General features: G+C 44.9%; 1 protein-coding gene across 1 annotated transcript; it reads left to right on the top strand.

Annotated features, from left to right (window-relative positions):
- Positions 1–6,549: 6,549 nt before the first annotated feature.
- On the top strand, positions 6,550–7,554 carry LOC142004490 (olfactory receptor 6C75-like). The gene has a single exon (XM_074982133.1). The coding sequence runs from the start codon at positions 6,550–6,552 to the stop codon at positions 7,552–7,554; it is 1,005 nt and encodes a 334-aa protein (XP_074838234.1).
- The last annotated feature ends 5,701 nt before the right edge of the window (positions 7,555–13,255 follow it).

Genomic DNA, 13,255 nt, shown 5'->3' with positions numbered 1-13,255 from the left:
AAATCCTTTTGCAGCTCTTCACAGTCTGCTTGGGACTTAACTATTTGGAATAGTTTTGTGTCATCTGCAAATTTTGCCACTTCTCTGTTTATCCCTTTTTTCCTATATCATTTGTAAATATGTTGTACTGTATCTTTGTATTACATACACCCTTGGGCCAGACATCTGGAGGCATGCATTTCAGAGTTCCTCCACCTAAAATCACCTTACAACATTTAACGTTCAACTGAGTATTCTAGCCTGTTCACTGTGTGGGATATACAATTATAACAATACCATTGTGAAACCTCCTTTGGTCATTGTAAAAAATTATGATTTCATAAATATGATTCTCCTATTTGTCTGAATATATATATTTTTTTTATCTGAAAGGATGACTATTAACTATGCATTTGTATTTCCAAAGTAGTTACACCAGGGTAATGCCCACTAGGGAAGACGGTTCAGCCTAGACAACAGCTTGGGAGGCAGTGTCTGGGGTGTAATGATGGGTAATGCTATTCCAGAGCAGAAGTTTATCTCCCATGTGGTGAGCCTTCCTGGTAACTCTCCTGAGAACCCAGAAAAAATATCTGCTGCGACTCTGTGGGGACAAGTTACCAAGTGACCCAACTCTTGGGATGTTTGTGTTTTTCCGCCAACCAGCTGGGGAACCAAGATTTGACCAGAAGGCCTTCCACCCTATGCTGATGCTGTATAAAGCAGGATGTGATATCATGAATTCTTCACTTCGTACTCTAGTGTGTTCCTGGAAAGACCAGAGGAAGAAAGACACAGCAGAGGGAAGTTCTGGATCTAGGCAAAACAGATTTCTGGCCTGTTTATGGAACACAAGACATCCGATCTGCAAAGCCCAGGCCACATTTGTCTCGAGAATACACCAGACTGCGGGTCTCATCAGACGGGGTGAGAAAATGCTCATTCATAATCTACATAATTAGAACATTTAGGTTGGTTTGTATTCATGTTTATTTGCTGGTAGTATGCTCCAATCTGTTTCCTAACCTCAGTGGTCTCTTAAAACCTGCCTTTTGTGGTTAATGCACTTCTATGCAGTTAACCTAAAGCAGAGTGCTTTGAAGTGAAGTGTCTGGGGATAGATCTCCACTTGGTTAGCACACGTTAATTAATAGGTAGCCAGTCTAAAACAAACCAGTGAAAAAGCAGTCCAGTAGAACTTTAAAGACTAACAAAATAATTCATTAGGTGATGAGCTTTCATGGGACAGACCCACTTCTTCAGACCATAGCCAGACCGGAACAGACTCAATATTTAAGGCACAGGGAACCAAAAATAGTAATCAAGGTTGACACATCAGAAAAATGACCTGGGGCCTTCTGGAGTGTGGCATCCTGACTAAGGATGGGTTGTAAGTCTTTAATAATTCATTGCGGTGGTTTGAGTTGGGGCTGCAGGTAATGACCAGCGGTGTTCTGTTCTTGGCTTTTTGGACCTATCTTGCAGTAGCTGGTCTCTGGGCATTCACCTGGCCCTATCGATTTGTTTTTTTATTTCTCCTGGTGGGTAACTCAGGTTTATGAATATTTGATAAACATCCTGTAGTTTTTGGCCTCTGTCAGTAGGATCAGAGTGAATGTGATTGTGCCTGTACCTGTTCTTTTCTGCAGACAACTGCCCAATCTTATGAGGATTCTCACCAACAACCACAGTCTATATCACAGGAACACCAGTCCTGGAACATTTCCTTGCAACAAGGCCCATTGCCAACTTTGTCCACGTATCTATTCTGGGGATACCATCACTGGATCTAACCAGGTTATTCACAGAATCACAGGCACATTCTCATGTTCCTCAACTAACATCATATGTGCCATCATATGCCAACAACGCCCACATGCTTTGTATATTGGGCAGACTTCAAACTCTCTTAGACAAAGAATTAATGGGCACAGAACAGACATAAAAACACCCTGATTCTCAAACCTGTCAGTCACCACTTTAATGGAGTGGGCCCTTCTGTTAATTACCTGAAAGTTTGCATCTTACTGAAGGGGAATTTCCACAACAGTTTGGAAAGAGAGGCTGCTGAACTCTCTATTATATTCAAATTCCATTCATTAACACATGATGGCTACGTCTACACGTGCACCCAACTTCGAAATAGCTTATTTCGATGTTGCGACATCGAAATAGGCTATTTCGATGAATAACGTCTACACGTCCTCCAGGGCTGGCAACGTCGATGTTCAACTTCGACGTTGCTCAGCCCAACATCGAAATAGGCACAGCGAGGGAACGTCTACACGCCAAAGTAGCACACATCGAAATAAGGGAGCCAGGCACAGCTGCAGACAGGGTCACGGGGCGGACTCAACAGCAAGTCGCTCCCTTAAAGGGCCCCTCCCAGACACACTTTCACTAAACAGTGCAAGATACACAGAGCCAACAACTAGTTGCAGACCCTGTATATGCAGCACGGACCCCCAGCTGCAGCAGCAGCAGCCAGAAGCCCTGGGCTAAGGGCTGCTGCCCACGGTGACCACAGAGCCCCGCAAGGGCTGGAGAGAGAGTATCTCTCAACCCCCCAGCTGATGGCCGCCATGGAGGACCCCGCTATTTCGATGTTGCGGGACGCGGATCGTCTACACGTCCCTACTTCGATGTTGAACGTCGAAGTAGGGCGCTATTCCCATCCCCTCATGGGGTTAGCGACTTCGACGTCTCGCCGCCTAACATCGATTTCAACTTCGAAATAGCGCCCGACGCGTGTAGACGTGACGGGCGCTATTTCGAAGTTAGTGCCGCTACTTCGAAGTAGCGTGCACGTGTAGACGCAGCTGATATGAACCGGGATGAGAGTTTTCCAGGTAATTATAGGTACTCTTATGCATACTTGGCTTTATCTAATTCTTGGCTCCCCCCATCCTTCTGCCCCTCTACTCTCTGATTTGCTCACCTTGATAATATTTTTCTGATTTGTCAACCTTGATTACTATTTTTGGTTCCCTGTGCCTTAAATATTAAGTCTGTGCTGGTATGGCTATGATCTGAAGAAGTGGGACCGTCCCATGAAAGCTGACCATCTAATAAATTATTTTGTTAGTACCTAAAGTGCTACTGGTCTGCTTTTATGTTTTGATAGTATAAAGACGAACATGGCCATCTCTCTGTTACTACAAACCAAAGGAAGTTTTTCTTCACATAGCACACAATCAGCCTCTGAAACTCCTTGCCAGAGGATGTTGTGAAGGTCAGGATATCATCAGAGTTCAAAAAAGAGCAAGATAAATTCATGGAGGTTGGGTCCCCCAATACTGATGAACCAGGATGGGTAGGAATGGAGTTTGTCAGAAGCTGGGAATGGACGACAGGAGAGCGATCAGTCAGTGATTACCTATTCTGTGCTTTCCTTCTTGTGAGCACTTGTTATTGCTCACTGTTGGAAGACAGGAGACTGGAGTAGATGGACCTTTGGTCTCACCCAGCGTGGCTGTTCTTATATTCTCAATACATATTTCTCTCCAGAACGAGGTGAAAAGGTAACAAATCTTTTGACCAGAGCAGTGAAGCTCTTCGGGCCAAGGCTCTGGAGCTGGTGGTTGTCATCATTGGAACAACACTATTGTTCTTCCATGCAGTGGCGGTCAGAGAGCCCACATGTAACTGCAGCTGGATGTCTCACTATCGATATGAATGGAGCACAGTGTGAATGGGAGCCCAGACTGGGTGTTCAGAAGGAACAACGGAACCCAGTTCCAGGTAGCACCAGGGGGAAATGGTTACAGCACAACATGCCTAAGAAATCGCACTGAGTGGCTCTCAGATTCAGACAATAAGAGCAACCATCAAAGGTTGCATGAAAGGTCCTTCTCTTCCAGTCTCATTCTTGCTGTAGTGGCCAGAGCCAGGTGCTTCAGAGGGAATGAGTAGAACAGATGATCATCAGGCGACCCGTTCCCTCTCACCTCTTCACATCTGCCAAGCAAAGGTGAGGAGCATCATCCCTGACTTTCCTGCCAAATAACCATGGAAGGAGCTATGCCCCATGGAGGTATCTAGTTTAGTGATCCCTTACATGAGTTTTCTCTATTTTCCACCATATGAGTTTTATTGTTTGTAGACATTTTGGAAGAAAAAGAGCGGCCCTTCCCTGTATGTGTTCTTTTTCCTCTTCGGTCCCAGATTTAGTTTACAATTTTATGTTGCACCAGAGTTCTTAGACATTTTAAGGCTGGGTTTCACAAAGCCCTGACTGCAACAGCTTAGTTTGGGCTGGTCCTGCTCTGAGCACAGGGTTGGGTTGTATGATCAGAGGTCTCTTCCAGCCCTAATCTTCCAAGATTTTATGATTACATTTCAAGAAGTGTGCAGGAGAAAAGTCTGGGGTAAATTTCATTTTCATTGGTTCTGATACCTTTTCTTTTACAGACAGCATCTTCTACTTCTCTTAAGAGATCTGTATTTTATTAATCAACAATCTCCCTCTGTATGTATCTCCATGCTTTTGATACAGTCAGGTTTTCTCCAGGTTTTCAATTTTCTCCAGGGACATTCTCCATTCAGTGTGTGTGTGTGTGACCGAGAGACCCTGTCTTATTTCTCTCTTTTTCAGTGTTCTTCCTCCCCCTTGTTTTTTCTTTTTGCTTATATACCTTCATAGGAGTCAGATTCTGATCTAAGCTGTGCATGGGTAAATCCACATCGGCCCAATGAGACTTACCCTTAGCGCTACATCCCTTCAGGATATCATCATAGTCATCATCAGTAACCGCGGGCTCAGCGCCCGTTGGTGTCTGATGTCTCTCCCACTATTTCCTCCCATCTTTCCCTGTCCAGTGCAGAGCGGCTTAGTTTCTGCAGACTAGCTCTGCACCAATCTACTGCATTATCTACCCATTCTCTGTGGGGTCTGCCTCTCCTATTCAAGCCATCCATAATGCCGAATACCAGGGTTTTGATTTTTTGTTCGTTGTTCATTCTGCAAATATGTCCAAATAGTTGTAGCTTCCGTTTTATAACCTTCTGCAGCAGGTTCTCTTTCGGCTGTATCTTCCTATGTAATTCCTCATTGGTGACCCTCTGCATCCATCCTATTCTCAGAATCTTTCTACAACAACTCCTTTTTGAATGTCAATATTCTTCTTTTCGAATCTTTCATTATCACCCATGTCTCACATCCGTACAACATGCTGCTGAATTCACAAGTTTTCAAGACACCCAGCTTCGTTCTTAAGCTAATTGCTCTGCTTTTCCAGATCTTATCCACAGCCTTCAAACTCGTTCTTGCTTTTGCTATTCTAGTCGCTATTTCCTTCTTACAGTCTAGATCATACCTTATGTTGCTCCCCAGATATGTGAACTTCTCTACATTTTCTAGTTCAATACCATCCACACTGATCTTCCTTCCTATTTCCTTATCTCCAAATACCATTGTTTTTGTCTTATCAATGTTCATAATCAGTTCGTACCGCTTCCCTTCTTCGTTTAACACCTGCACAGTTTTCGCTAGCTTCTCCTCATCTTCCTCAAAGATAACCGTATCATCCGTGAACCTCAAGTTATTAATTCTTTTCCCGTACACAGATATCCCTTCTACCTCTTCCTTGATCTTGTCCGTCACTCTCTCCAGATGCGCGATGAAGATACTTGGTGATATTGGGTCTCCTTGTCTGGGCAACATAATTCCTGCTCCAGTAGAACAACACACAGGGGCTATGATTATATTATTGTCCCAAAAGCAGCAGTGTAGCCTCAGCAGTGCAGGCTAGCTACCTGAGCTTTAACCCAACTGAGATCCTAAGTAAGAACAAATGCCACTCTGCTGACCTGCTATTGTACTCTTGCTGGCTTGCATTTTACTTCCCAGCTGTGGCATAGACTGACTGATGTTTAAACTATAAATGTAATTCAGCTGATTTTCTTACACATTTCAGATTGGTTAATACAGGTTGAACCTCTCTGATCTAGCACCACTAGGACCTGACCAATGCTGGACAAGAGAATTTGCTGAACCATGGGAGGTTAATATTGTCTAGCAGCATTACCAACATTTCCACTGCTCACTGGACTCTTAGCAGAAATTTAGGGGGTAAATTACAGCTAAATAACAGCACAGAACACTGAGATGCAGGTGGAGGGTTGTAAACAGACTTTATGGGACCAAGGAAACTTGGACACACCCATGATAAGTGGTCATCTGCCTAACCGAAATTATGTTGGATTACAGGTGTTGCTGTATGAGAGAGTTCTGGGCAGATACATTCAACCGGTATGACAGTGATATGATAAACATATTTCAAAATCCCTGCCTGGTCATGTTTTATTTAATTATAAGAGATCTGAAGGGTGTTAGAGGTGACATTTCTATAATTCAAGAGGTGTCCATACGTTTGGTTCAACTATACTGTACACCCCACCTCTTACTTACATGAGTCTTCCGCTATTTACTGGCACCGTCAATTTTCCGGTGGAGAAATGAACAGATAGGAGGTTACTCACATCAGGTTCTTCCAATGTAGCCGTCAGCAGAACCTGACTACACGCACTCCATCAATATTTAATTCTTTTTTCTTTCTCTAGATACATATTATGGAGAAAGCAGGAGAAAGAAATCAAACACCCAAAGTGGAGTTCATCCTCTTAGGATTTGGGAATGACCCTGAGCTGCAGCCCCTTCTCTTCCTCTTTTTTCTAGTGATCTACATTGTGACTGTGGCTGGGAACCTCCTCATCATTGTGCTAGTTGTGGCTGATCAGTACCTTCGCACCCCCATGTACTACTTCCTGGGGAACTTGTCATTCCTGGAGATCTGCAACATTACCAGCATCCTACCTAGGCTGCTAGCCAGTCTCCTGACTGGGGACAGAACCATTACACTTAATGGCTGCATTGTCCAGTTAGGCACCTTTGGTTTAGTGGCAGCTACTGAATCTCTGCTCCTCATGGCAATGTCTTACGATCGGTACTTAGCGATATGCCATCCCCTCCGTTACGCTGCTCTGATGAATGGCAGGGTTTGTTGCCAGCTTGTAGCAGGCTGCTGGCTAGGTAGCTTTCTGTGCGGTCCTCCAGTGAGTAGTTTCCTATTCCACTTAACATTCTGTGATTCCAAAGAAATTGACCATTTCTTTTGTGATTTTTTACCCATGATTAAGCTGTCCTGTGATGACACCCAAACGCTTCAACTGACTACATTTACAGTCGGTGGCATAGGGTTATTTGTGTCCTGTTTACTGACCATGGCATCCTACTTTTCTATCATTAGTACCATCCTGAGAATCCCATCCACCTTCTGCAGACGAAAGGCCTTTTCCACCTGCTCCTCCCACTTCACTGTGGTGACAATTTTCTTTGGGTCCATGATCACTGTCTATGTGTTTCCAAGAACCAACACTCCCAAGGTCCTACACAATATATTCTCTCTCTTCTACACTGTACTGACTCCCATGATCAACCCTTTCATCTACACCCTGAGAAACAAAGAGGTCCACGAGTCCCTGAGAAGAGTTAGTCTGAAATTGACTGCATTCAGAAACAGCCATAAAAAATTTAAAGGACAAATGTTAACCTGTGGGAAAAAAGAGATGAACTGACACCGTCCCTGCAACACAGCCCATTTTTGAGTCCATGAGAACATGGTTACCTATTATTATTGGTCTTTCTTTCTTTGGCCTGTCACTCTGCTTCTCTTGCACCATTCATTTTTCATGCATTTAACACAGACTTTCTTTTTACAATTGTTCATATTGTAAGAGCCGGGCTTCATAATGTGTTGGCTTTCTTCATACACATGCTGCACCTCTTTCATCCAGACGGGAACATTAGTGACCAAATTCTCCAAAGCACTTAAAATCTTTTGAGTGGAATAAGGTTCTGATGAAACCATGTTAGCAAGTGACTGGTTTCATTCTTATTGGAACTCGTCAGACATGCGTAAAGTGCCATCTCTAGCGTCATTTGAACCCAGGACACCTTTGTCAACTGATCTACATCTTTTGAGTGGCTCTGCATCTCTGGCACTCCATCAGAAGCCAATGACATGCATTATCTGTTGATTTGGATCCTTGGTTGTCAACTAGGCCTCTGAAAATTAGGTGGAAAATCATCCCATCAGAGTGAATTGAGAACATTCCCTGAGTTAAATTTTATGCAGCTCTGTAAATGGACAAAGAAAGAAATGAAAGTCTGCAGGGGTTTTGGAACCTGTGTGTCCTGCCATGTAAAAGTTTCTGCCTCTTAATATATCTCTGCAGCATGAAGACAACATTAAGATATCTATAGTGATGCTGATTTTAATACTGATACAGAGATATAAAGGAAACAGAAGTTATATGGCCATGTTTTTCGAAACTCATGACATCCAATTTTCCCATCTCACCCAAACAGGAATGAATGAATGAATGAATGAAAAAGACTGGGAAACGGGCACAAAAAGTCACTAGGCAACATTGCAAATTAGAGAGGCGATAGAGTCATTTTGCAGCCCATTGCCTCAGAAACACATGGGATAGACACATAAAAATAGTGGAAAAAAGTGCGAGCAAAAATGACGTAACAAAGGAAATCACAGTGAGTCTCCCTGGTATATTTGTTCTTCCTCCACATTTGTGGGCCTTTTTGGCCAAAAAGAAGGTAAAGCTCTTCTTTTATTTTAACTGGTTCACCTCCCATTACACAACTGATCATCCAGACCAACCCTCTTCTATCTCCTGAGGTGCTGACTTACGGGGCTCTAGAGTTTTATAGAGTTTTATATAGTGTGTGGCCTCAAGCTTTGCTCGTATGAATAATTAGTTTGCCCAAAGTAACTATCAAACTACAGAGTCAACCTTGGACTTGCTTTCTTCTCCAGGGACTATTGATTCTCAGAGTCGATGACATGGAGTAGCCCTTGAGCTAGGAAAAGCAAATAAGAATGATTTCCTCAGCTGGTGGGAGGCATTTATTTTCAGAACTGCCAGAGAAATGATAAATCAGTGGTTCTCTGAGCTCTGTCATCTTTAGCTCGAGAACAGCTGGAAGTACAGAAATGAGGAGTAAGGGAATATAAGGGCTGGTTATGGTGAGTAATTCTGTAGCCAGATGACCTTAATTTATTGCTCTGTGTTTTAGGGAGCAGTCTGGTTTGTCTCTCTCTTTTTCTGTCCCATGTATCTGAATTCTAACAAATTAAGCAATGTTGCATTGCCACCTTTAAACAGGACTGGTTTATGTTTTTATCTAACAGTGAATATGATACAGATGCTTGAGAAAACAGGTGATGTGATGGGATTTTTTCTCATTTAAAATAGTTTAATTTGTATTATATTTTCTGACTTTTTTATTGTCACAGGTGCTGGAGAAGGTGTTCACATAGGCAAAGGTAGGAGCTGGCCACCAGGAAAGCCAGTGTAGCATAGAAGCATAGGAGAATGAAAATTTGCCGAATACAGACTGCTGATGTAACTTGTTCCTGATCAGCCATCAGAACAGTGAAAGGAATTGGAAAGGAACAAAGGTCCTGCCTCTCATGACACAAGCCCCCATTTATCAAAGGAAACAGATTTGGGTTGGGAAAGAGGTTCACAGGAGAGAAGCGATGTTCCAGCAATTTGGAGTCCTAAATGCTTTTAGCGCCTTTGAAAATCCCACCAGATCTTGGATGAGGAGAGGAGCTCTGGGGTAATTTTCAAAGGCAGGTGTAATTTACACCTTGCTGTAAAGAGAGGTAAAGTTACAGAAAGAGTTGAAACCCTGGGACTGGCCCTGAAGGGGGAGAAGTAGCAGGGGTGAGGGGAACTCTGAATTCTCTCGGGATTCTCGGGAACAGCTTGGGGCGGGGCGAATGACATGGGTGGAGCTGGGCCTCCGGAAGGAAAAGAGAGGAAGCGCATTAGCAATTGAGGAAATGGTTCTCCAGAGCATGGGAATGCAATGAAGAGCTTGCTAAATGTTGAGCCAGACAGGCTGGAAAATATCCGTTTTGTATGTTACCGGACTCTTTGTTTTACCCAATAAAGATGGGGCAGAGAGTGTCCTGGCTGGTGGGACAAGTCACAAAATGAATGGACCACTATGAGTGGTCCTGTGGCATTGGGTGGCCGTGAGTGAGGAAAGGACCCTGAAACAACATGAATGGGCATAAGGCGGCACAAGTAAAGGTGAGACAACCTTCCACAGCCCCTGTTGCGCATCTGCCCTGCTGCCTGAGGCAAACCTACATTTCAAGTCTGATCTCCAGAGGCACAGAAGTGACAAACAGTGAATCCTCTGGTTGGGGCCATAAGTTTGTGTCAAGAATACAGAGGCCTGTCTACACAAGGGTACATCCACCCTTACCAGTCAGGGTCACTATTCCAGGCTCTGGTTTTGTGTACCTAGTTGGACGTGAGAAATTGAACTCTTAGGACTTGACAGTCAACCCCTGTGCTCCTCATTATAGCAAGGAGTAAAGCAGGTCAACAGGAAAGCTCCCTTCCTGAGGACAGCCAGATAGGTCGATCCTAGATAAGTTGATTCCAGCAACACAATTGTCCTAGCTGGACCTGTATATCTTGGACTGACTTTCAGGTCTAGTGTGGACCAGCGTTTTGAAACCAAGTGAGGCTTTGAAAAGGTTCGTGCCCTGGGTGACATAGTTACACCAAACTAACCCTCAAGCTAGACGAAGGAGTATTTTTCTATGAAACACACAACTGCCTCTTAGTAACAGATAGGTAGCTCTTTAAAGACTAACAAAATAATTTATTAGGTGATGAGCTTTCGTGGGACAGACCCACCTCTTCAGATCATAGCCATACCAGAAGAGAACAGAAGACAGCTGCCTCTTAGGTAGGGGATTCACTGCCCTAGTGGAACATCCCCTTCTAGCCACTCAGTCAGTGTCTATACTAAGGCTTTCAAGTTCTGCCATAACTGTCTTGGGAGAGCCCCTGGCCTACACACAGCAAATGCTGAGAGAAGGAGTTTTTCTGCTGGAGAAGGAAGAACACTTTCTGAATGATGTTCGCGATGGACCCAGCAGCCCTCTTCTGTCTATAGGCTTGTGTCTACAGCAGTGGTTTTGTTGGCCGAGCTCTTTTGGTTAGGAGTACAGTTAAGGGTAGACCGAAAAATTGAGCAAATGATGTCTCATTATGGGAAGTGTCTGCAGACCAAGTTGTAAAAGAGAGACCCTGGGACTGATTCCATGAATGAGAGAAGGCTCCCAGGGATAGCCGTGTTAGCCAGCGGTGAGCCTGAAGTATGTTGAGCCTCCTTTGTGTACCCCTCCTATCCATGTGCTGTACCCCAGCACCCCACAGTGGGAGCCCGGCTGCTTCCCCGGGACTCCCACCCCCCACATCGCTTGAGGACAGGAATCTAATTTCCTCTAGCTCTTTTGCTAAGAAGGAATCCAACTCCTGCCACATGTTTCATTTTGTTCCCTGACCAAATGTCTTTGCAATCGCACATCTCTCCTGATGACATCCAACGCATCGCTGCCAGTCCAAGTATGTCACATCAGTATCTCTCCATCTCCTTTGGAGGCAGCTCTAACATTCCAGTTGCCCACAGCATTCAGACTTTCCACATTCCTGTTGCTAGCATATGTCTTAGTTGTTGTCTGCTACAAACCTGAAAATCTGAAGGTGTGGGTCTTACCCATGAAAGATCATTATCTAACACATAAAATTGTAAGTCTTTGAGGTCCTCCAGGACTGCTTGCTCTTTGCGATAGTACAGACTAACACAGCCACCCATCTGAGACACCCACTAGGGAAGCAGCTTGCAGTATTGACCTGTCATTAGGAAGGGTTAATCAAGATAATGAGCCTTTAGGGAACATTATGGGCTTTAGGAGAAGATTCTTTCCCACCAAGTGAGCCTTCCTGGGAACTCTCCACAGAGTCTGTAAAGAACAGTTGCTGTAAGTCTACAAGGGCAGGTGATGAGATCCCAGAACTCCAGGCGCCATGTCAGGAAATTTGTGTTTTTCCACACTCTGGTCTAGAACCAAGGTTGGAAACAATGCGTTCCTGCCCTATGCTGAAGCTATAAAAGGGAGGGACTCAGCTCCTCACTTCCTCTTCACGGCCCACACAAGAGGACTTGTGGAAAGAGACAAGAAAGAAGGCTTAACTAGGGTATGTGCTGGACCCAGGCTAAAGGGATTTTAGCCTGTCTAAGGAAATCTCACAAGTATCAGCGAGATAGCCGTGTTAGTCTGTATCTTCGAGAACAACAAGAAGTCCTGTGGCACCTTATAGACTAACAGATATTTTGGGGCATAAGCTTTCATGGGCAAAGACCCGCTTCATCAGATGCATGGAAACCTGAGAAACCCGAGCTGCACGCAACTGCAGCATGTTCCTAGCAACCTCAGTCAGGGTGAGAGCCTGCTAATTCACAATGCGTCGAACCAGAGCGTTACCCTCACTGCGCCTTTTTGTGGATTTGCCCATTAGCCTCCTTCGGTCTGTTTGCTAACCTGGAAAATCAACCTTTTGTTGGTAATAAATGTGCGTGTAGTTTAACCACTGCTTCTTTACATGAAATATCCAGGGCACAATCCTAGCTTGGTTACAGATGTGTGGCTACTCCTGTCCACACGGAGGGAGAGGCAAAGCTGGTCAGAATTTCTTAAGGATCAGTGCAGCTTGCACTTCCTAGGCACTGGACTGGAGCTTTTCCAGTCTTGGCTTACTGCTCAGAGACTCTCTGGCTACGTCTACAAGTGAAGCCAACATCGAAATAGCTTATTTCGATGTAGCAACATCGAAATCGGCTATTTCGATGAGTAACGTCTACACGTCCTCCAGGGCTGGCAACGTCGATGTTCAACTTCGACGTTGCGCGGCACCACATCAAAATAGGTGCTGCGAGGGTACGTCTACACGCCAAAGTAGCACACATCGAAATAAGGGTGCCAGGCACAGCTGCAGACAGGGTCACAGGGCGGACTCAACAGCAAGCCGCTCCCTTAAAGGGCCCCTCCCAGACACAGTTGCACTAAACAACACAAGATACACAGAGCCGACAACTGGTTGCAGACCCTGTGCATGCAGCATGGATCCCCAGCTGCTGCAGCAGCAGCCAGAAACCCTGGGCTAAGGGCTGCTGCCCACGGTGACCATAGAGCCCCGCAGGGGCTGGAGAGAGAGCATCTCTCAACCCCCCAGCTGATGGCCACCATGGAGGACCCGGCAATTTCGACGTTGCGGGACGCAGATTGTCTACACGGTCCCTACTTCGACGTTGAACATCGAAGTAGGGTGCTATTCCGATCCCCTCATGAGGTTAGCGACTTCGACGTCTCGCCGCCTAACGTCGAAG

The sequence above is a fragment of the Carettochelys insculpta genome, chromosome 32 (genome assembly GCF_033958435.1).
Source record: "Carettochelys insculpta isolate YL-2023 chromosome 32, ASM3395843v1, whole genome shotgun sequence".
NCBI lineage: Eukaryota > Metazoa > Chordata > Testudines > Carettochelyidae > Carettochelys > Carettochelys insculpta.
The sequence above is the reverse complement of the archived record's forward strand: the minus strand, read 5'-3'. Positions and strand labels throughout refer to the sequence as shown.